General features: G+C 51.6%; 1 protein-coding gene across 4 annotated transcripts in view; it reads left to right on the top strand.

Moving 5' to 3' along the window:
* Positions 1–25,466, top strand: part of MALT1 (MALT1 paracaspase) — a 183,583-nt gene that overhangs the window by 66,172 nt on the left and 91,945 nt on the right. For 3 of the 4 annotated variants that reach the window (XM_063959446.1, XM_063959428.1, XM_063959455.1), the window contains one exon: positions 23,323–23,349. The exons of the other annotated variant lie outside the window; for it this stretch is intronic. In XM_063959446.1, coding sequence (XP_063815516.1) covers positions 23,323–23,349 — 27 coding nt within the window. The remainder of the gene's footprint in view (positions 1–23,322; positions 23,350–25,466) is intronic. 4 annotated transcript variants of the gene reach the window in all.

Here is a 25,466-nt window from a genome sequence, read left to right as displayed (position 1 = left end):
TAAATTACTATACATGAAACAGCGGTCTGCCCTCTTCTCCAATTCATTTAGCTGATGTCTGAGGCTTATTCATACAGTATGTGACAAAAGGTAGAATGGCTCCCCCTGGTGGCTGGGTGCATGTGCACTGACAGGATTTTTCCTGCCCTGTGAATCAGCTATTGGTAATCTCCACAATTCTATATAAAAGTTCCCAGAATGGAAGATATTGCAGAAGGGCTGTGCTGAGGATATTCTGTCCAGCAGAACGCCAAAGGGAGCTCTCATTGATGTAGCGTTCAGCGCAAGTTGTCCGTAATCGCTCGTACATTACATGCACAGAACTATGGGGGTCATTCCGAGTTAATCGCTAGCTGCATTTGTTCGCAGCGCAGCGTTCAGGCTAAAAAACGGCACTTCTGCGCATGCGTATGCTGCGCAATGCGCACGCGCCACGTACGGGCACAATGAACGATGTAGTTTTGCACAGGGTCTAGCGAGCATTTCAGTCACACGAGTGATTGACAGGAAGTGGGCGTTTCTGGGTGGCAACTGACCGTTTTCAGGGAGTGTTTGGAAAAACGCAGGCGTGCCAGAAAAAAGGCAGGCGTGGCTGGGCGAACGCAGGGCGGGTTTGTGACGTCAAAGCAGGAACTGAACAGTCTGAAGTGATCGCAAGCGCTGAGTAGGTTTTGAGCTACTCTGAAACTGCACAAAAAACATTGTAGCCGCTCTGCGATCCTTTCGTTCGCACTTCTGCTAAGCTAAAATACACTCCCAGTGGGAGGCGGCATAGCGTTTGCACGGCTGCTAAAAACTGCTAGCGAGCGATCAACTCGCAATGACCACCTAAATGAATGTATTCTCCATTTCTATATTACGCTCATCTCTGTGGGTGCCCATCCCTACCCGTAGTACACTTGGTGTGATACCATCATCATCAGTGCTCATTAAGTGTATTTAGGCCTCCAGCTAAATCTACTCAGTCTGTCTACATGTAGTGCACATACTCTGCTGCAACATGGTAACCTTTATACCTTTGTGGATGTTAACAAAAGCAGTTTCCTATTGGATCAGTTATTAATGTTTTCTTTTAAATGTATCTCCTCTTCTTCTTGGTGATGGTTTAATGTAACAATTGAGGATAATGGTGTTATTACATTGTTTCAGATATTAGCAATGCCTTAGTAGCGTTATCAGATAATATTACAATGCGCCTGGATTTTGTTTTAGAAATCAGTTGTGTGTAATGGGCCCTACACACTGGGCGAGAATACTGAAAGATATGAACGAACAATCTCGTTCATTAATGAACGAGATACCGTTCATATCTTTCAGTGTGGAGGCACCAGCGATGAACGATGCGCGCCCCGCGCTCGTTCATCGCTGGTGCCCCGTCGCTTGTGCATGCAGGCCAATATGGAGGATCTCGTCCATATTTGCCTGCACAGCTATGGAGCCGGGTGGAGTGAAGAAACTTCACTCCCCCTGTCACTGCCCCCCCCCCCCCCCGCCGACGTGTCGCCCGTCGGCCGTATCCGCCGTCGGGCAGCTCGGCGGCGGATCGACAAATGTGTAGGGCCCATTAGTCATAGGCAAAAAGAAATAAAAATGATCTTTAAACTTAAGATAACATCAATATCGGTTTTAGAGCGGAATGTATTAAGATACATCGTCGCCGCTTACCGCAGCGATGCGGTGACGGATGCCCCCCGCGATACCTGTTATGTGGTCTGCGGGGGGTCTCCGTCATCTCCCCGGGATCTGTACACTGGCTAGACGGCGGGAAGCAGTAGCAGGCTGCGCCCGGCGCCTCCTCCTCCCCCCAGCAGCCGGAAGGACCTCCGGCTGCGTTGCTAGGGGGAGGAGGAGATTACCTTCCGGGTAGGAAGGTAAGCCAGGGGGGAGGGTGGGAGGCGGGTGCGGCGGTGTCGGCGGGTTGCGGCGGTCGGCGATAAAAAGCCCATAGGCTTCTATAGGGTATCTCCATCCAAAGATGGTGATACCCTGGACGGCGAAAATGCGGCGGTAGAGTCTTAGTAATTTTGAAAATGCGGTAACCGTAAATCCCCCGTTTTTGGGGGTTTTACGGCATTTTTGCTTTAGTACATCCCGCCCTTAGACTCCACCGTGGAGACGTGTAAGCTCTTGGAGAGAGATAAAGTGGAGGGAGATAAAGTAGCAGTTAATCGGCTCCTAACTCACTTTTCAAGCACAGCCTATAAATCGACAGGAGCTTATTGGTTGGTACTTTGCCCCCCCCCCCCGCCCCCTTCCACTTTACCGCTCTCCAAGGTTTCCGTTCCGCTATGTTACCAAGGCCGTTATGGCGGGCAGCCTAAGGCTGTATCCGGCACCTGTGTGGGACTATCAGGCTGACATCCATGTAATGATAATGATAATAAGCAGGGGTGTCAGAACGTTTTTAGGTTGGGGGGGGGGGGGGGCAAGATATAATTTCCCCTTAATCGCTAAATGTCACCCCCCTCTGTGTTATACCTCATAACAAAAATGGAGAGAGAGAGAGAGAGAGAGACATGAAGAGTGACAGAGAGAGAGATGGAGAAAGAGAAAGAGAGGTTTATCATCATCAGCAGAATGTAAGGTGCCCAGGAGAGCAGTTACCTGGAGGTCTCCGGGAGGAGGCTGCATTGTTCTCCGGCCAGGCAGTGGTTCTGCAGGAGCTATGGCGGACTCCCAGGCCATAGGCATTTGTCCGGCAAAAATGAGGTGGTCGTGGGAGGGAGGGGGAGAGATAGGCGGGAGGAGGGGAGGATGGGAGGATAGACAGTGACTAGGTGGCTTAGGGGTAGCAGGAGAGATTGAGACAGACAAAGCCGGTATCAGGGGGAGAGAGAAAGAGAGAGAGTAGAGAGAAAGAGGGTTTCATGGAAAAAGAGGGAATGAGCAAAATAGAGGAGCAAGAGAGAGAGAGGGTGTCAGGGAGAAAGAGATGAGAGATTGTCAAGGAAAGAGAGAGAGGGAGAAACAGTGTCAGGAGAGAGGTGGTGTCAGGGAGAGAGACAGTGTTGGCGAGTGAGAGGGAGAAAGACAGTGTCAAAGAGAGGGAGAGAGAGAGACATACAGTGTCAGGGAGAGAGAGAGAGAGAGAGAGAGAGTGTCAGGGACAGAGAGACAGTGCCAGGGAGAGCTATTTAGACAGCATCAGGGAGAGACAGTGTCACAGAGAGAGAGAAAGCTAGAGTGCCAGGGAGAGACAGACAGTGTCAGGAAGAGAGCGGGGGAGACAGTGTCAAAGAGAGAGCGTGTGGGGAGGGGACAGAGAGACAGTGTCAGGGAGAGAGCGATATAGTGTCAGGGATAGAGGAAGAGGGAAAGAGAGAGGGAGCCAGCTGGACATACACTACCTGACTACAGTACAGGTATCTTATGGGGACGGACACTTCCCGGCATTAGGCTCCACCCCCAAATGCGCGCAAATCACGGCACTGCCACTGTGAGCCAACCAGGGCAGGTAGGACAGGGACAGATCAGGCTGGGTCAGGCTTGGTATCCCCTCTCTCGCTACATCCTCCATAGCTGCAGGGCTTCCAGTGTTTTGGGGTTAACCATGCCCCGTCATCAGGATAAATAACAAAGGTCCCGCAATGCCTAAGAAAATACATAAACAAATGGGCAAGACAAGACAACAATGACTTAAGGCCCATACACACTTGCCGTAAAATGAGCGACGTCGCTCATTTCCCCCTCCCTGAGCGACGTCGCTCATTTTATCGGCAAGTGTGTATGCCGCCAGCGACGACCAATGCGCAGCCCCACGGGTCGGCAACGATCGTCACTGTCGGCAGTGCATGCATGCAGGATCTGGACTGTCGTCCACGACCTGAATGCGGGGCTGCCGGAGGCGTGACGTCACTGAGCGATATGAGCGGTCATATCACTCAGTGTGTACAGTCGGCCGCCGACCGGCCAGCCCAGGAGGTGAAACATTAGACAACGTCGCTCAAAGAGTGACATCGTCTAATGTGTAGGGACCTTTGAAGTACAAGACAATGTAGGACAAGTATAGGGTATATAAACATTGTTGCATCGAGGGTTAGGTAGCGATAAAGAGAGTATGAAATAGAAAATAGTCTAAAAGAATTAAAATCACATGAAGGGAGAGGGCCCTGCCCAAGAGAGTTTACAATACACATATATATATATATATATATATATTTCTCTGACGTCCTAGTGGATGCTGTGGACTCCGTAAGGACCATGGGGAATAGACGGCTCCGCAGGAGACTGGGCACATCTAAAGAAAGATTTAGGACTATCTGGTGTGCACTGGCTCCTCCCCCTATGACCCTCCTCCAAGCCTCAGTTAGATTTCTGTGCCCGGCTGAGCTGGATGCACACTAGGGGCTCTCCTGAGCTCCTAGAAGAAAGTACATTTTAGGTTTTTTATTTTACAGTGAGATCTGCTGGCAACAGGCTCACTGCAACGAGGGACTAAGGGGAGAAGAAGCGAATCTACCTAAGTGGTGGTAGCTTGGGCTTCTTAGGCTACTGGACACCATTAGCTCCAGAGGGATCGCACACAGGACCCGACCTCGTCGTCCGTTCCCGGAGCCGCGCCGCCGTCCCCCTTACAGAGCCAGAAGCAAGAAGGTCCGGAAAATCGGCGGCTGAAGACTTCTGTCTTCTCCAAGGTAGCGCACAGCACTGCAGCTGTGCGCCATTGCTCCTCATGCACACCACACACTTCGGTCACTGATGGGTGCAGGGCGCTGGGGGGGGGGGGGGGGGGGGGCGCCCTGAGCAGCAATATTAACACCTTGGCTGGCAAAACTGACACCATATATAGCCCCAGAGGCTATATAGGTGTAAATTACCCCTGCCAGAATAACACAAAAAGCGGGAGAAAGCCAGCCGAAAAAGGGGCGGAGCCATCTCCCTCAGCACACTGGCGCCATTTTCCCTCACAGCTCCGCTGGAAGGATCGCTCCCTGGCTCTCCCCTGCAGTCCTGCACTACAGAAAGGGTAAAAAAGAGAGGGGGGGCACAAATTTAGGCGCAGTATAATATATATATGCAGCTATAAGGGAAAACACTCTGTATAGTGATATCCCTCTGTTATATAGCGCTCTGGTGTGTGCTGGCATACTCTCCCTCTGTCTCCCCAAAGGGCTTTGTGGGGTCCTGTCCTCTGTCAGAGCATTCCCTGTGTGTGTGCTGTGTGTCGGTACCGCTGTGTCGACATGTATGATGAGGAAAATGATGTGGAGGCAGAGCAAATGCCTGTAAATGTGTTGTCACCCCCTGAGGGGTCGACACCTGTGTGGATGGACTTATGGAAGGAATTACGTGACAGTGTCAGCTCCTTACATAAAAGGTTTGACGACATAGGACAGCCGGCTACTCAGCTTGTGACTGTTCCAGCGTCTCAAATGTCATCAGGGGCTTTAAAACGCCCGCTACCTCAGATGGCAGACACAGATGTCGACACGGATACCGACTCCAGTGTCGACGACGATGAGACTAGTGTACCCTCCAATAGGTCCACCCGTTACATGATTGAGGCAATGAAAAATGTATTACACATTTCTGATAGTACCCCAGGTACCACAAAAAAGGGTATTATGTTCGGTGAGAAAAAACTACCAGTAGTTTTTCCTGCATCTGAGGAATTAAATGAGGTGTGTGAGGAAGCCTGGACTTCCCCCGATAAGAAATTGATAATTTCTAAACGGTTATTGGCAGCGTACCCTTTCCCGCCAGAGGATAGGTCACGTTGGGAAACATTCCCTAGGGTAGATAAAGCACTTACACGTTTATCAAAACAGGTGGCACTACCGTCTCAGGATACGGCCGCCCTAAAGGATCCTGCTGATAGAAAGCAGGAGGCTACCCTAAAAGCTATATATACACACACGGGCATTATATTGCGACCAGCGATTGCATCAGCATGGATGTGCAGTGCTGCTGCTGCGTGGTCAGATTCCCTGTCGGATAATATTGATACCCTGGATAGGGACAATATTTTGCTGACAGTAGAGCATATAAAAGACGCTGTCTTATACATGCGCGATGCACAGAGGGATATTTGCCGGCTGGCATAAAAAAAATAAGCGCAATGTCCATTGCCGCCAGAAGGGGGTTATGGACTCGGCAGTGGTCAGGTGATGCCGATTCAAAAAGGCACATGGAAGTTTTGCCTTATAGGGGGGTGGAACTGTTTGGGGATGGTCTTTCAGACCTCGTTTCCACAGCTACGGCTGGGAAATCGACATTTTTGCCACAGGCTACCCCACAGCAAAAGAAAGCACCGTATTATCAAGTACAGTCCTTTCGGCCCCATAAACACAAGAGGGCTCGAGGCGCATCCTTTCTGCCGAGAGGCAAAGGTAGAGGGAAAAAGCTGCAGCATACAGCCAGTTCCCAAGAGCAAAAGTCCTCCCCCGCGTCCGGTAAGTCCACAGCATGACGCTGGGGCTTCACAGGCGGACCCGGGTACGGTGGGGGCCCGTCTCAGAAATTTCAGCACGCAGTGGGCTCTCTCACAGGTGGATCCCTGGATCCGTCAAGTAGTATCTCAGGGGTACAGGCTGGAATTCGACACGTTCCCCCCCCCCCCCCCCCCCCGCCGTTTTCTAAAATCTGCCTTACCAGCAACTCCCTCTGCCAGGGAGGCAGTGTTGGTGGCTATCCAAAAACTGTATTCACAGCAAGTGATTGTCAAGGTACCCCTCCTTCAGCAAGGAAAGGGTTACTATTCCACAATGTTTGTGGTACCGAAACCGGACGGTTCGGTGAGACCCATCTTAAATTTAAAATCCTTGAACACGTATATCAGAAAGTTCAAGTTCAAGATGGAATCGCTCAGGGCGGTTATTGCGAGCCTGGACGAGGGGGATTACATGGTCTCTCTGGACATCAAGGATGCCTACCTGCATGTCCCCATTTACCCTCCTCACCAGGAGTACCTCAGATTTGTGGTACAGGATTGTCACTATCAGTTCCAGACGCTGCCGTTTGGGTTATCCACGGCACCGAGGGTCTTTACCAAGGTAATGGCCGAAATGATGATACTCCTTCGCAAGAAGGGAGTTTTAATTATCCCGTACTTGGACGATCTCCTGATAAAGGCGAGGTCCAAGGAACAGTTGGTAGTGGGGGTAGCACTTTCTCGGGAAGTGCTACAACAGCACGGCTGGATTCTCAATATTCCAAAGTCACAGCTGGTCCCGACGACACGTCTTCTGTTTCTGGGAATGATTCTGGACACAGACCAGAAAAAAGTGTTTCTTCCAGTGGAAAAAGCCGAGGAGTTGTCATCTCTAGTCAGAGACCTCCTAAAACCGGGACAGGTGTCTGTACATCAATGCACACGAGTCCTGGGAAAAATGGTAGCTTCGTACGAAGCAATTCCATTCGGAAGGTTCCACGCAAGGACTTTCCAGTGGGACCTGTTGGACAAATGGTCCGGGTCCCATCTCCAGAAGAAATTTCCAAGGACTGTGGTCAAATCAGGAGATTTCGCTTCACATAAATATTCTGGAGCTAAGGGCCATTTACAATGCCCTAAGCCAAGCAAGGCCCCTGCTTCAGAACCAACCGGTACTGATCCAATCAGACAACATCACGGCGGTCGCCCATGTAAACAGACAGGGCGGCACAAGAAGCAGGAGGGCAATGGCAGAAGCCACAAGGATTCTCCGATGGGCGGAAAATCATGTGTTAGCACTGACAGCAGTGTTCATTCCGGGAGTGGACAACTGGGAAGCAGACTTCCTCAGCAGGCACGACCTCCACCCGGGAGAAGGGGGACTTCATCCAGAAGTCTTCCAAATGCTGGTAAACCGTTGGGAAAGACCACAGGTGGACATGATGGCATCCCGCCTCAACAAAAAGCTAAAAAGATATTGCGCCAGGTCAAGGGACCCTCAGGCGATCGCTGTGGACGCTCTAGTAACACCGTGGGCGCTCTAGTAACACCGTGGGTGTACCAGTCGGTTTATGTGTTTCCTCCTCTGCCTCTCATTCCCAAGGTACTGAGAATAATACGAAGGCGAGGAGTGAAAACTATACTCGTGGTTCCGGACTGGCCAAGAAGAGCTTGGTACCCGGAACTTCAAGAGATGCTTTCAGAGGACCCTTGGCCTCTGCCGCTCAGACAAGACCTGCTGCAGCAGGGGCCCTGTCTGTTCCAAGACTTACCGCGGCTACGTTTGACGGCATGGCGGTTGAACACCGGATCCTGAAGGAAAAGGGCATTCCGGAGGAAGTCATCCCTACCCTGATCAAAGCCAGGAAGGATGTCACCGCAAAACATTATCACCGCATTTGGCGGAAATATGTTGCTTGGTGTGAGGCCAGGAAGGCCCCAACGGAGGAATTTCAACTGGGTCGATTCCTGCATTTCCTGCAAGCAGGGGTGACGTTGGGCCTCAAATTGGGGTCCATTAAGGTCCAGGTTTCGGCCCTGTCGATTTTCTTCCAGAAAGAACTGGCTTCACTGCCTGAAGTTCAGACTTTTGTCAAAGGAGTTCTGCATATTCAGCCTCCTTTTGTGCCCCCAGTGGCACCTTGGGATCTCAATGTGGTTTTGGAGTTCCTAAAATCACATTGGTTTGAACCACTTAAGACTGTGGATTTGAAATATCTCACGTGGAAAGTGGTCATGCTGTTGGCCCTGGCTTCGGCCAGGCGTGTGTCAGAATTGGCGGCTTTGTCATATAAAAGCCCTTATCTGATTTTCCATATGGATAGGGCAGAGTTGAGGACTCGTCCTCAGTTTCTCCCGAAAGTGGTATCAGCGTTTCACTTGAACCAGCCTAGTGTGGTGCCTGCGGCTACTAGGAACTTAGAGGATTCCAAGTTACTGGACGTAGTCAGGGCCCTGAAAATTTATGTTTCCAGGACGGCTGGAGTCAGGAAAACTGACTTGCTGTTTATCCTGTATGCACCCAACTAACTGGGTGCTCCTGCTTCTAAGCAGACTATCACGCGCTGGATTTGTAGCACTATTCAGCTGGCGCATTCTGCGGTGGGACTACCGCAGCCTAAATCTGTAAAAGCCCATTCCACAAGGAAGGTGGGCTCATCTTGGGCGGCTGCCCGAGGGGTCTCGGCTTTACAACTTTGCAGAGCTGCTACTTGGTCAGGGGCAAACACGTTTGCAAAATTCTACAAATTTGATACCCTGGCTGAGGAGGACCTGGAGTTCTCTCATTCGGTGTTGCAGAGTCATCCGCACTCTCCCGCCCGTTTGGGAGCTTTGGTATAATCCCCATGGTCCTTACAGAGTACCCAGCATCCACTAGGACGTCAGAGAAAATAAGAATTTACTCACCGGTAATTCTATTTCTCGTAGTCCGTAGTGGATGCTGGGTGCCCATCCCAAGTGCGGATTGTCTTCAATACTTGTAAATAGTTATTGTTACACAAATCGGGTTGTTATTGCGAGCCATCTGTTCAGAGGCTCCGTTGTTATCATACTGTTAACCGGGGTTCCTATCACGAGTTACACGGTGTTATTGGTATGAGTCTTACCCGGGATTCAAAATCCTTCCTTATTGTGTCAGCTCTTCCGGGCACAGTGTCCTAACTGAGGCTTGGAGGAGGGTCATAGGGGGAGGAGCCAGTGCACACCAGATAGTCCTAAATCTTTCTTTAGATGTGCCCAGTCTCCTGCGGAGCCGTCTATTCCCCATGGTCCTTACGGAGTCCCCAGCATCCACTACGGACTACGAGAAATAGAATTACCGGTGAGTAAATTCTTATTTTATATATATATATATATATATATATATAAAAAGACCAACGATGGTCGGCACTCCGACAAACAAATGTCAACTGCCCCGGTGCCCTCCAAAGGATTTAGTATAGACACTGTGGTTCCTAGGGAGGATATAGCACACTCCCAAATGTTGAAAGAACCAGGCGGCACTCTGGGGACTGGTGCAACAAATAATTAAATTTTAGTGAAAAATCACATAAGTGAATGGCATAGCGTTGCCGACGTTTCAGCGCCGCGCAGGGCGCTTTTTTCAAGGCTGTATGCTGTGGAAAGAACAAGATCTTTCAGCATTTGGGAGTGTGCTATATCCTCCCTAGGAACCACAGTGTCTATATATATATATATATATATATATATATATATATATATACTGCACTACAAAGCACAAAGATGCTTTAACGCACATAGCGGGGTACGTAACTCTATCATCAGGACACACCTGTTTGTATGATTTGGGGATGTCCACCATTTCCTTAGGATACAGCAAAGTGTACACTGCAGAAAACCTTAAATATTTTACCTACTAGACCCTCCGCAGCTGTCTTCACATGTACGCCGTCTGACCTCTTCCGGTTGCAGCGCTGGTCTGGACAATCAGAAATGGTTTGACAGCAAACACATGGAGACAGCTGCAGGGGGTCTAGAAGGTAAGACGTTTAAGGTTTGTTTTTTGCACGGTATACTTTGCTGTATCCTGAAGAAGGGAAGCACATCCCCAAATCATTGATGTATTAAAGAACAGATTTTTCACCATCAAAAAGTCACTAAATGATTCCCTCCATCTTTGCGGTCTATTGCGAGTGCCGTCGACCTAGGAATGGCACCGATCCAGGATTTGTCTCCTTGGGGACTGCTAGAGTGTGGGATCCTTTGTATGGTGTGTGTTTACAGGCCCGGTGACAAGGGGGGGTCAAAGGGGACACGCGTCCCAGGCCTCACCACTGTGAGCAGCCCAAAGGTCCAGCGGCAGCAGCAGCATGGCATGGATCCAGATTTAAATGATTATACAGACTGCGGCTTTGCTGCATCGTGCCAGTTGCGGCCCGCCCGCTATGTAGTAAAGGGCATTTTGGTGGTTCAGCTGCAGCAGCACCCCCGTGGTCACCACCCAGACCAGACCCAGCTCAGCTATCTGGGGCTCCAGCAGCCAGTCCCCGTGTGCAATGACGTTGCATGGCTATACGTAAGACCCTCGTCCTTCCCTCCTCTCCTCTCCGCCCGCCCTGTCTCTGCTTTGTGAGGAGCGGCCGAGTGGGACTGTGGCTAGAAAGAGTGCCAGCCCGGCGCGCAGACACTCAGGCAGGCTGTCACTCATTTTTATTCTCTGGACCCTGGACCACAAACATAATCAGTGACTGAGCTATGGTGATATATCAGCTCTCTAGGAGGGATGTGTGGGTCTGAGGTCAAGGAGGGTTTGGTCCACACAGAGTTGGGCTGGGGGGGGGTGCAAGGTTTCTGTTGCCGGCCATGTGTGTGTGTGTGTGTGTGTGTGTGTGTGTGTATGTATGTATGTATATATATATATGTATATATGTGTGTGTGAAGGACGCAATTATGCGGTGCGCAGTCACCCAAAAGGGGCGTGGTCACCGAAAAGGGGGCGTGTCCAGTGTAGTAGAACCCCTTAAACTATCTAGTACTGGTGCCCCTTTCACCTTATAGCACATAGTACGAGCTGAAATTCACATTATAGCACACGGTACGAGCCGAAATTCACATTATAGCACACGGTACGAGCCGAAATTCACATTATAGCACACGGTACGAGCCGAAATTCACATTAAAGCACACAGAATGAGCCGAAATTCACATTGTAGCACACTGAATGAGCCGAAATTCACATTGTAGCACACTGAATGAGCCGAAACTCACATTGTAGCACACTGACTGAGCCGAAATTCACATTGTAGCACACTGAATGAGCCGAAATTCACATTGTAGCACACTGAATGAGCCGAAATTCACATTGTAGCACACTGAATGAGCCGAAATTCACATTGTAGCACACTGACTGAGCCGAAATTCACATTGTAGCACACTGAATGAGCCGAAATTCACATTGTAGCACACTGAATTAGCCGACATTCACATTGTAGCACACTGAATGAGCCGAAATTCACATTGTAGCACACTGAATGATCCAAAATTCACCTTGTAGCATGCTGAATGAGCCGACATTCACCTTGTAGCACACTGAATGAGCCGACATTCACATTGTAGCACACTGAATGAGCCGAAATTCACATTGTAGCACACTGAATGAGCCGAAATTCAAATTATAGCACACTGAATGAGCCGAAATTCAAATTATAGCACACTGAATGAGCCGAAATTCACATTGTAGCTCTCTGAATGAGCCGAAACTCACATAGTAGCACACTGAATGAGCCGAAACTCACATTGTAGCACACTGAATGAGCCGAAACTCACATTGTAGCACACTGAATGAGCCGCAACTCACATTGTAGCACACTGAATGAGCCGAAATTCACACTGTAGCACACTGAAAGAGCTGAAATTCACATTGTAGCACACTGAATGAGCCGAAACTCACATTGTAGCACACTGAATGAGCCGAAATTCACATTGTAGCACACTGAATGAGCCGAAATTCACATTGTAGCACACTGAATGAGACGAAATTCACATTGTAGCACACTGAATGAGACGAAATTCACATTGTAGCACAATGAATGAGCCGAAACTCACATTGTAGCACAATGAATGAGCCGAAATTCACATTATAGCACTTAATGAGCCAAAATTCACATTATAGCACACTGAATGAGCCGAAACTCACATAGTAGCACACTGAATGAGCCGAAACTCACATTGTAGCACAATGAATGAGCCTAAATTCACATTATAGCACACTTAATGAGCCGAAACTCACATAGTAGCACACTGAATGAGCCGAAACTCACATTGTAGCACACTGAATGAGCCGAAATTCACCTTGTAGCACATTGACTGAGACGAAATTCACATTATAGCACACTGAATGAGCTGAAATTGTGACAGCAGGGACAGCCAGAGTGACGACAGGGAGAGAGGGAGTGACGACAGGGAGAGAGAGAGTGACGACAGGGAGAGAGAGAGTGACGACAGGGAGAGAGAGAGTGATGTCAGGGAGAGAGAGTGTGACTACAGGGAGAGAGAGTGTGACTACAGGGAAAGAGAGTGTGACTACAGGGAGAGAGAGTGACGACAGGGAGAGAGAGTGACGACAGTGACGACAGGGAGAGAGAGTGACGACAGGGAGAGAGAGTGATGACAGGGAGAGAGAGAGTGACGACAGGGAGAGAGTGACAACAGTGACGACAGGGAGAGAGAGTGACGACAGGGAGAGAGCGTGACGACACTGACGACAGGGAGAGAGTGACAACAGGGGGAGAAAGTGACGACAGGGGGAGAGAGTGACGACAGGGAGAGAGAGTGACGACAGGGAGGACAGGGAGAGAGTGACGACAGGGAGAGAGAGTGACGACAGGGAGGACAGGGAGAGAGTGACGACAGGGAGAGAGAGTGACGACAGGGAGGACAGGGAGAGAATGACGACAGGGAGAGAGAGTGAAGACAGTGATGACAGGGAGAGAGAGTGACGACGGAGAGAGAGTGACGACAGGGAGAGAGCGTGACGACACTGACGACAGGGAGAGAGTGACAACAGGGGGAGAGAGTGACGACAGGGAGAGAGAGTGACGACAGGGAGAGAGCGTGACGACACTGACGACAGGGAGAGAGTGACAACAGGGGGAGAAAGTGACGACAGGAGGAGAGAGTGACGACAGGGAGGAAGAGTGACGACAGGGAGAGAGAGTGACGACAGGGAGAGAGTGACGACAGGGACAGAGAGTGACGACAGGAAGGACAGGGAGAGAGTGACGACAGGGAGAGAGAGCGAAGACAGTGACGACAGGGAGAGAGAGTGACGACAGGGAGAGAGCGTGACGACACTGACGACGGAGAGAGTGACAACAGGGGGAGAGAGTGACGACAGGGGGAGAGAGAGTGACGACACTGACGACAGGGAGAGAGTGACAACAGGGGGGAGAAAGTGACGACAGGGGGAGACAGTGACGACGGAGAGAGAGTGACGACAGGGAGAGAGAGTGACGACAGGGAGGACAGGGAGAGAGTGACGACAGGGAGAGAGAGTGAAGACAGTGACGACAGGGAGAGAGAGTGACGACGGAGAGAGAGTGACGACAGGGAGAGAGCGTGACGACACTGACGACAGGGAGAGAGTGACAACAGGGGGAGAGAGTGACGACAGGGGGAGAAAGTGACAACAGTAACGACAGGGAGAGAGAGTGACGACAGGGAGAGAGCGTGACGACACTGACGACAGGGAGAGAGTGACGACAGGGAGAGAGAGTGACGGGTTCGGACAGGGACGGTAACGACAGGGAGAGAGGGAGCATTACCTCATTTGTTGCGGGTGAGCGGCGGGAGGCTGGTGGCTGACGGCGGTGAGCGGCTGGCGGCGGTGAGCAGCTGTGAGCTTGTACAGCGCTCTACACAGCTGCTGGCCGCCGCGCAGGGATGGGGAGCAACATGTGCAGCAGGATGGCCACTTCCCTCGCCTCCTGCTGCACTTTAATTTGCTCATTTTTGGGTCAGTGGAAGAAATGGCGGTATACCGCCCCACTTCAACCACTGTATACATATATATATATATACACATACATACAGCACATCTGTACATATGCATAGACATACATATACACACACACACACACACACACATCTTACTTACAAGCACACGCACAGCATACATACACAAAACATACATACACACTGAGTACATACATACATACAGGCCCACAACCCCCCACCCCCTCCCCCACCCCCCCAATAACAGAAAGCAAAACTTTTTTTATAATAGACTGCCAACCCTGTCATATGTCATCCCCACTCCCTGTATGTGACACAAACCTGGCTTCCGCACAGTCACTGCCTCGCCTGTTCAGAGGCTGCGCCTCAATTGAGGATCTGTGTTCAAGAACTGCTTGGGGTGGGAGGCGCTGCGCGCGGCCACTGCAGCTCCCCCTACATGCAGCCAGTGCTGAGCCCAGCCTCTCAGTGTCAGCCGCTGCCTCATGCCTGTGCCAGCAGCTCCGATGAATCGGCGCCGGGGGTCTGTAGGTACTCAGACCCCCCCCCTTCCTTGCGTGCGCGTGTGGCCACTGTAGTTGGGGGTGGAGCCACTGCGGGGGAGGAGGCGTTCGGGACCACCTGAGAGTGACACCCGAGTAAGCAGGAGGAGCAGCCAGCAGCGGGTATTCACCTGACCGTCTGGCGCTCCTCTGATTGGTAGATCGGCGCCTGTCTCATCTTTGCGGGGGGCGAGCTGCCCCCTTGCCCCCCCCCATTCCGACGCCCCTAATAATATTATTAATAAGGGAAACCAATTCTGTAATAGTTGGAAGCTGTTAGGACACAAATGTTCGCATTTTCGGACGAAAGTTTACATAAGTGTGAGAGGTGCGGCTGCTGTGTGGTGGTGCCTGCTGCCGTGCAGGTGTAGACTCTGTACTCACCAGGCGCCGCTCTCTCTCACCTTCAGGTACCGGAACCTCCAACGGACCTGGAAATCTTCAGTCGGATCCGGACACGGCGATTCCCTCTCGGAGCTGACCGACGACCGAGCTGAGGAGAGAATAATATACCTTAACGGGGGTATCGACCCTTCTTCCTCTGGAACAGGGGATACCCCAGGGGTGACCGCGACCTTCACCGGTTGGGTGAATGGTCATCACCGGCACAAAGCCTCAGCCACCCAGATTTCACACACTCGCGCTCTCGCACGTAGTGTGATGAAAAGGATTCTCACGTCCGTGAGCAATCCCGATTCCGGCGCTCGGGGACAGACAAGGGACAAACGCACACAGATGTTACTCACCGTCCGTTTCGCACTGCGAACGTCTTCTTCTCTTACAGGTCCCTGTAAGGAGATAAACAAACAAGCAAACAGCCGTGCAGGGCCTAACTCTAACCTAGTGTCACACCCTATACTAACTACAACGGCAGAGCCCTCAAACTAGCTCTGTGGGTGTGGTGCAACAAAACTAACACACTTAACGAGCTCACACATCGCCCCGCACGGTAACATACATCACGATACACAATGCAAGCGACGGTACGGTCCCTTTATCTACCAGACTCAGAACACCCAGTAGTGGGGGCCGCATAGCTCACCCACCTACCGTACTCTCTCCTTAGGGGCTCAGGCCGAGCGGGCCTGCCTACTTAACACCTCCGGGTGGCCTGGGCCTAGCGCCCAGGGCCACCTGTACTCACCTCGGGGAAACACTGATTCACTGGGCCTAGCGCCCCCTAACTGCACACAGGCCGGAGGCCTGACTTCGCCCACGGGCCTAGCGCCCGCCTAACTTGCTGCCCGTTGGGTGACCTGGGCCTTGTGCCCAAGGTCACCTTATCGTATCCCTAATCGGCCAAAATACACCCCCGGGCCTAATGCCCGCGTAACTGTGCCACAGGGAGGGTGGCTTGGGCCTAATGCCCAAACCACCTAATAAAATAGTGACCCCAAACTCCTATCTGCGCCCCAGGCCTAGTGCCTGAATTGTGCCCTCGGGCCTAATGCCCGTCCCTGGTGGTCGAGGGAGGAAAAGGGGAGGGGGAAGGATAGCCTCACTGAGGCCTCACCTAATCCGGGGGCCTCCGGCACCGTCTTCTGCCGCTGACCCGTCCTGGCCAGCGGCGTCGCCTCCGTTGCTCCGCGTCCAGCCGCCGCTGGACATCTTCTTCCCGGAGCCCGACCGCTGGCCTTCTCCTCGCGCTCTTCCGCTCCCGCCTGTCTTCTTCGCCGCTCTTCGGCGCGGCCTTTTCTTCAGGCTCCCGCCCGGCGTCTGACGTCAGACGCCGGGGGCGGGGCCTATGACGCGGCGAGCGCCGATTGGCTCGCCGCGTCCCTCTCCGATTGGCTGCCGCTCCGGGAGCCGCGATTGGCTCCCGGAGGGCGCCAAGATTCAAACGCCCCTGCAGTCTCTGGTCCGGTGCAGGGAAAAAGGTAATCCCTGCACCGGACACCCGCCGCCACGCACCCAGCGCTGGGGACAGACAAGCTGCCCCAGCGCTGTCCCCAGCTAGGGACAGCAACATGGATGTGCCCACAGGGCACATCTTTACATTCCCCCCCCCCCCTTTTTCCTTTGTAGTCCCTACAAAGTTCTTCACGACTTCCATTGTCCGCGGGTCAGGGAATTCCGAGGTCCCTCCGGCGAGGTTGTGTTCGAGGGCCCAGCCTGGACCGGCCGTGACCCCACACCCTTCCTCCTCCAGCTCCGGGTTCCTCTTACGTCCTGACCTCCATCGGCGGATCCTCTGGGGGAGTGGCACCTCCTCACGGTCGCTCGACGTTGGCCACCAAGGGGAATCTTCCTCCACGGGGACAACAGTCACCCACTCTTGACCTCCGATATCGTCTGTGGCTTTGTCCCTGTCTTCCGGGTGTGGTATCGACCACCACCCAACAGCGGAATCCTCCGGGGCATCCGTTTCCTCCCGGGCAACAGCCACCATATGTTGCATTTCCTCGTGGGGCATCTCCAAAGGTCCTGTGTCTTCCTGTGGAACGGGTCCTCCCACGGCATCACGATCCTGTCCCCGTACGTCCGTCCATTTCGGCACTCCCGGCAGGTACTCTTGCTCCAGGACTATCTCCTCCTCTTCACGGAGGGCATTCAACTGGGAGCATGACTCCACCCGATCCTGCCAGTCACTCTCGTCGGCGCTTCCGATGCCAGAGTCGTCCTCCATCTGTTCTGGGAGGGATTCGTCGGCGGACAGCTCACCGTAGTCCGAGTCTTCCTCCGATATCTGGACTGGGGTATTATTTTCCTCCTCAGCGTACTTAGTCCTTTCCGCTGGCACCTCTGTTTCCTCAGCGTACTCCTTCGCTTCCGCTGGCATCTCTTGGTACCCAGGACACTCCTGTTCCGCACGTCCTGGTCGTGGACGGTTCCATCGCGGGGAGATTCCGGACGTCTCAGTCACTGGGTCTTCACGCTTTTCTTCGCAGCTTGGTCTCTTCACCTCCCAGTCGTCCACCTCCGCCTCATGCGGGAAAGGATTCTGCCTTACTGGGGTCACTTTCTTGGGACAGAGTAGGTCCGCAGCATCTTCCCAGGGGCACTCACTGGCCGCATGTCCTGGTCGCCGACACTTCCAACAAGGGAGGGCCACTGCCACCTTCTCCAAGACGGGTTCCTGGTCCACCTCCTTCACTGGGGAATCTTCACCCGTTGGTTCCGGCTCAGAGGAAATGGGCACCTGCGAACTAACTTCCAGCAGGGTCTTCCGCTCCATTTCCCTGGTTTCCTCCTCCCATCTCTGGGCGCGACCATCCGCAATCATCCGGTCTTCATTCCACGAACAGTCGGGAAGCGCATGTCCTCTCGCCTCGCAGAGCGCACACACAGGCTCTGCAGCCACCCGGTCCCAAAGCTGCTGACGAGACTCCGTCATCTGCTTCACCGTGGCCTCGTAGTCCGTCCTGTCTTCTGTCCATGGACATTCCAGGAACCGATGTCGGGGATCTCCACAGTTTTCACACCAGGAATCAACCTCGTCTTGGCTCAACTCTTCGTCCCAGGGACAACTGTTGTGCTCATGCCCGTAGTTTCCGCAGAGCAAACACCAGGACTCCTTCTTCGCTTGGCCCTTCTGACGTCTTCGGTCCGCTTCCTGGACCACCTTCTTTGGGGACGTCTCTCGCCAAGTACACTCGCTGGCAAAGTGCCCTGTTTGCCGACATTTCTTGCAGGGCGTCACAGCGGCCTTCTTGCGCCCCTTCTCCCGGCGCTCTTCTTTTCCACGCTGGATCGACCGCTGCACCATCTTCAGTATGTCTGCCCCAGACACCGTCACCCAGTCGCTCTGGTCCGCACACATTTAGGGGTGAGTCTTCTCCGGAGCCGTCCGCAGGGAGGTCTTCTTGGTGGCGTTCCACATCGTGTCCGTGATCCGGTCTCTTTGATCCTGCCGACTACGCCAAGTGTGAGAGGTGCGGCTGCTGTGTGGTGGTGCCTGCTGCTGTGCAGGTGTAGACTCTGTACTCACCAGGCGCCGCTCTCTCTCACCTTCAGGTACCGGAACCTCCAACGGACCTGGAAATCTTCAGTCGGATCCGGACACGGCGATTCCCTCTCGGAGCTGACCGACGACCGAGCTGAGGAGAGAATAATATACCTTAACGGGGGTATCGACCCTTCTTCCTCTGGAACAGGGGATACCCCAGGGGTGACCGCGACCTTCACCGGTTGGGTGAATGGTCATCACCGGCACAAAGCCTCAGCCACCCAGATTTCACACACTCGCGCTCTCGCACGTAGTGTGATGAAAAGGATTCTCACGTCCGTGAGCAATCCCGATTCCGGCGCTCGGGAACAGACAAGGGACAAACGCACACAGATGTTACTCACCGTCAGTTTCGCACTGCGAACGTCTTCTTCTCTTACAGGTCCCTGTAAGGAGATAAACAAACAAGCAAACAGCCGTGCAGGGCCTAACTCTAACCTAGTGTCACACCCTATACTAACTACAACGGAAGAGCCCTCAAACTAGCTCTGTGGGTGTGGTGCAACAAAACTAACACACTTAACGAGCTCACACATCGCCCCGCACGGTAACATACATCACGATACACAATGCAAGCGACGGTACGGTCCCTTTATCTACCCGACTCAGAACACCCAGTAGTGGGGGCCGCACAGCTCACCCACCTACCGTACTCTCTCCTTAGGGGCTCAGGCCGAGCGGGCCTGCCTACTTAACACCTCCGGGTGGCCTGGGCCTAGCGCCCAGGGCCACCTGTACTCACCTCGGGGAAACACTGATTCACTGGGCCTAGCGCCCCCTAACTGCACACAGGCCGGAGGCCTGACTTCGCCCACGGGCCTAGCGCCCGCCTAACTTGCTGCCCGTTGGGTGACCTGGGCCTTGTGCCCAAGGTCACCTTATCGTATCCCTAATCGGCCAAAATACACCCCCGGGCCTAATGCCCGCGTAACTGTGCCACAGGGAGGGTGGCTTGGGCCTAATGCCCAAACCACCTAATAAAATAGTGACCCCAAACTCCTATCTGCGCCCCAGGCCTAGTGCCTGAATTGTGCCCTCGGGCCTAATGCCCGTCCCTGGTGGTCGAGGGAGGAAAAGGGGAGGGGGAAGGATAGCCTCACTGAGGCCTCACCTAATCCGGGGGCCTCCGGCACCGTCTTCTGCCGCTGACCCGTCCTGGCCAGCGGCGTCGCCTCCGTTGCTCCGCGTCCAGCCGCCGCTGGACATCTTCTTCCCGGAGCCCGACCGCTGGCCTTCTCCTCTCGCTCTTCCGCGCGCGCGCTGACCTCCGCTCCCGCCTGTCTTCTTCGCCGCTCTTCGGCGCGGCCTTTTCTTCAGGCTCCCGCCCGGCGTCTGACGTCAGACGCCGGGGGCGGGGCCTATGACGCGGCGAGCGCCGATTGGCTCGCCGCGTCCCTCTCCGATTGGCTGCCGCTCCGGGAGCCGCGTTTGGCTCCCGGAGGGCGCCAAGATTCAAACGCCCCTGCAGTCTCTGGTCCGGTGCAGGGAAAAAGGTAATCCCTGCACCGGACACCCGCCGCCACGCACCCAGCGCTGGGGACAGACAAGCTGCCCCAGCGCTGTCCCCAGCTAGGGACAGCAACATGGATGTGCCCACAGGGCACATCTTTACATATGTATTCAGGAGTGATGTGTTGTATGTACAGATGTGTCCTCACGCGTCTACCCTCAATAAGCCGCGCAGCAGGAGATACCTGGCGTGAGTGAGCCTCCAGGTCCCGCGCAACTCTGCTAGCGTTGGGCGTCTTTTTTGCTAAAAATGCATCTTAGTCGCAATGCAGAACTTGTAGTGGAAAAAAAGCCACGACTGACGCATCATAGCACTTTGTATGCAGACTCAGAGACTCAGTTGCACACAGATAAACAAGTGTCACATTTCACATTAATCAGCACAGTCTCCTGGTGCGTCCTAGCCGCATCTTGTTGCGTCTAAGACGCAGTTTCGGCAAAAAGACACCCGGCCCTTGCAGCATCTCACAGGACTTGGCACGCGGAGAGGGGCCTTTTGGCATGACTGCAGCAATGATGTATCAGGACACATCTGACCCCGTAACCCCCAACAGTGCTGGACCCGGAAGCTATTCACCTTCCATGAGATATAGGGCCTGGTTAACACCACAACACAACAGAGCCTGAGTGGTAGTGAGCCGCTGGTGTATACTCACCATCCTCGTCCCCTCATTGCTCCCCCCTCTGCACCGTCTTGAATATGTTCCACCTACAGTATAATTTTCCTGTGTCATCTATCCTAGTATATATGACTGTCACAGTACAGTGGGGGAGATGTATCAAACCTTGGAGAGAGATAAAGCTTCTGTCATTTTTCAAACAGCCTGTAAAGTGACAGAAGCTCGTTGGTACTTTATCTCTCTCCAAGGTTTGATAGACCCCCCCATCCTTCCCAATAGCAGGTTCTTTAGCAAAATCAAACTAGATGATAGATAAGCAGAGAATGACATTACATATGTAAAGCAGGTTTGGTTCAGGAAAAGGATGGTAAAATTACAGTGCTCCGGACACATTTTATGAAGGCTAGAATAGTACATCTCCTGTATTTGCATACTGTGTGCTATCTATGTAAATAGCCCTCTTGTCTATCTCTATTTGTACAAAGGTGAACACCAGACATAAGAAAGGAAATAATAAACTGTGAAGGCTACTGTACTTACTACCATTGCAAAAAGGAACAAATCTGCATGAATTTGCAGCAACCAATCAGGAGCTAACATTAAACTGTCTTGAGCATATCAAATAATGGAAGCAGATGATTGGTTACCTGGGTTTTAGTGCAAAGTTTACATTTTGAGCAGCCCCCCCCCCCACACACTGTTATTATGTATTTCCCGGCATCATACATGCAGATCAGTGAATCTAAACAGCACAGACCTACTTGTATAACATCGGTGACAGGGTGTAAACATGCAACATTCCCTGTGGCAGAATATGTACATTTCAGAACGTGCCCCGATTCATCCTGCCACACCCTGATGTGTGACTGTATTATTCTTACTTCTATAGTGGAAATCATATTATGCAGGGCTGTAGAGAGAACATATAGTCGTGCTAGATATAACAGTCTATGCGGGTTATTCAGGTTTGTTAGCAAACCATGTTGCACTGCAGGGGAGGCAGATGTAACGTGCAGAGAGAGTTAGATTCGGGGGGGTTATATTTTTTCTGTGCAGGGTAAAGACTGTCTGCTTTATTTTTAGACTGCAATTTAGATATCAGTTTGAACACACCATACCCAAATCTAACTCTCTCTGCACATGTTACATCTGCCCCACCTGCAGTGCAGCATGGTTTTGCCCAATTGCTAACTTTTTTGGTTTTCTAACAAAATTGAATAAGGCCCTATATTCCACGCTATACACATGCCAAAAGCCAGTTGTCTTACCTGAAAGTTTTTGGCGTGTGGGAGGAAACTGGAGTGACAGGAGAAAACCCCACTCAAACATGGAGAGCACATACAAACGCCACACCTATAGGTTAGAATCAAATTCAGGACCTCGGTGCTATAAGGCAGCGATGTGACCACTGCACCGTCCTTCCGAAAGCTTGTTTCAGATGAGACTAAGCTCCGATTACAATAGGCTATGTCCATTTTAGACAACGTGGTATGATATGTGCATCAACATATTAGCCCTTTGTTATAGTGGGAAGGGGGAGCAGCCTAAATAATAGGGGTATGTCTAATACCCCAATAGACGTTCACTGAGTACTTTCCATATTACCACCACATATATTATTTTTTACCATCTGTGAATTCTGTACGACATAACACTCACATCCGGGTGTAACACATAATTCCACCCATCCCTGAATTCGGGACTGTTGACAGGTACAGTATATTGGGGTTGGGTTCAGGTGACCGGCGGTTGGGAGACCGCATAACCTCATCCCGTATATTGAAGTGTTCAGTTAAGATCAAGGTTCTAAGGGATGCAGTCAATTTACCTCCAATCAAAATCCCGACAGCAATTGACCGACAAGGTCAAAATCCTGACATGGACAAAATACCGACATTTAAAATACTGACAAGTTCAAAATACCGACATGTAAAATGCCGACAGGTCAAAATGGCGACGTGAGGTTTTCATGATTTTTTCATTGAAACCGACTTGTTCATACTTTACCATCCCAGTGGACGTGGAGGGGGAATATAATAGTGTGCCGAGCGCAGCAAGCCATGCGAGGGGACGCGGTACACTTATATGGTGTCCATGTCGACCTATGTCGACATACACAAAAAGCAATGAAAACCTGCATGTCGGTATTTTGCCTGTCGGCATTTTACATGTTGGTATTTTGACCTTGTCGGTATTTTAAATGTCAATATTTTGTCCATGTCGGGATTTCGACCGTCGAGATTTTGATTGGAGGTATTTCATACCGATCCCGGTTCTAACACAATCAACGCAATGGATTATTTTCATGCTAAACACAAGCCACTTGATTACAATTATACTTTTTGTTTTCTTTTGTTTTAGATGAATTGAGTGATTTAATCATTAATGGTAAGTTCTAAATATTGAACCCATTTATTTCTGATGGCCTTAAGTCTGACATTTATCTTGTGACATAAGAATATTTTAGGTATATAATAAATACAATCTTTTATTTTGCTTGTGTAGACTGGTCTGTCTGTAGGCTGTGACAGTTTTCTAGTGACACATTTAAAATACAGGCAGCAGTCCAGTGACATAAATACGATATAGGGGTATATTTAGTAAGAGTCGGATCCATTCCGACATCCAGTTGTCGGAATGGATCCGACAACCCCTATTCAATGGACGGCCAAATCCGACTGTCAGATTTGGCCTTACACAGGGTCCTGTCCTGACGCTGTTGTCAGCGGCTGCGGATGCGCTGACAGCAGCGGCCAGGGGTGCCGAGGGCGGCGGCCGGCAGGTTAACAGCGGCGGGCGTGAGCGGGACGGCAGCGGGGGGAGCAGAGATCGGCAGCCGGTGGGAGGAGCTGGCTGCGGGGGACATGTCTGCGGCTGCAGGGGGAGGCGCTGCATGGAGAGAGGTGCCTGGCCGAGAGGTGCTCCTCCAGCGGGCCGCCGATCTTTGCTCCCCCAGCCGCACACAGCACCGCTTGACTCCTTACCTCAATCCGACTTGTTTTCAAGTCGGATTGAGTTTGTGTCGGAAAGGGGGCCAAAACCTGTCGGATTTGGCGCCATTTCCGACAGAAGCACGTGGATCGGCGGCTATTCCGCCGATCCATGTGTTTTCCGATAAGTCGGGAATTCCCGACTTGTCGAAAAAATCAGCCCCTATTGAATAGGTCGGAACCCCTTCCGACCTATTTCTTTCGGAAGCTGCCGTCTTTCCGACAAGACGGCAGCTTCCGACAGTTATTGAATACACCCCATAGAGAGTTTTCAGGTGGTTGATACGTAGCGCATTGATCATTCTGGTGGCCGATATACAATCCAGAGAGCATCCCAGTGACTGATAAACAATACAAAGGTTATTCTAGTGACTGATACACGCGATAAAGTCACATTATAATGACCACCTCCTATATTTGACGTCGGCATTGCGTAGCCCATGAAGTACGTCACATGATGTGCGCTGGCTTGGTGGGTATATAAGGTGTGTGATAGGCCGTCTGCACACATATCACTCGTTGCTGTCATGGATAATAGGGGTGATTTATCCGAGTTGCAAAAAGGGATGATTATCGATTTCTGACACAGCGCAGTGTGTGAACTGCCCGTGTGCTTCTGCGGTGAAGGCGTATCGTGACTGGACAAATGGCACCATTGCTAATAACCAATGTGGAAACTGCGGAGCACCGCGTGCCATTGATGTGAGATGTGAAAGTCAGCTACGAGTGCGTGAGGGCCGACCGACACACTTTAGTTGAGCAGCTCACTGTCACTGACAAGTAGACTTCAGTATGGGGGGAATGCCAGCCTGCCACACCCATAGGCCTTTGTGAAATAGGTACATCTCCTAAGTGGGAAGTGTAATGTGGTTACTAAGGTATGAAGTACTGCTGACTATTAAAGTGTTAATATTGTCTATATTGACATTTACGTAGTAATATCTGAAAAAAAATTTATATTAAAGAAGCAAATTAAGAAAAATCGCAAGGCATGGCTTAATCTCTGAGTCTGTGGCATGCACAACTGTGCCATACATGGCGGGATATAGCAAAGATGTGTGTGGACACATCTGTACCTTCATTTCTTTTACATTTATAAATCAGTTGAATATACTGTTTCGTTGTGAGATTATACCTAATTGAAATTTAAATAAATAATGAAAGTAATTATGGAAAACATCACCAAGGGCAGAAAGCTGGGAATCTTCTTGCACAGTTTTGTAGCATTTGTTCAGGATACAACAACGTCCACGCGTTTCATTATCCGAGAGAGAGACAGTGACAGATATGTTATAGAAATATACATTTAGACCAAGCAGGCGACTCAGTTAGCCACAAGGTTCAGTCAGGTTCCAGAGACCAGATCCGGCCCTAACCAATATGATGCCCTAGGCAAGATTTTGGCTGATGCCCCCTAACACCGCCGCTAGTTCCGCCTCCGATCATGCACCCCTTTCCCAGCACCATTACCCCTTACACAGTCCTCATTTTGGTTCTTACCCCCTATTTTTTAAA

This window comes from Pseudophryne corroboree, chromosome 1 (assembly GCF_028390025.1).
Source record: "Pseudophryne corroboree isolate aPseCor3 chromosome 1, aPseCor3.hap2, whole genome shotgun sequence".
In the NCBI taxonomy this organism is placed as follows: Eukaryota; Metazoa; Chordata; class Amphibia; order Anura; family Myobatrachidae; genus Pseudophryne; species Pseudophryne corroboree.
Note: the sequence above shows the minus strand (reverse complement) of the source record. Positions and strands in the feature narration are given on the sequence as shown.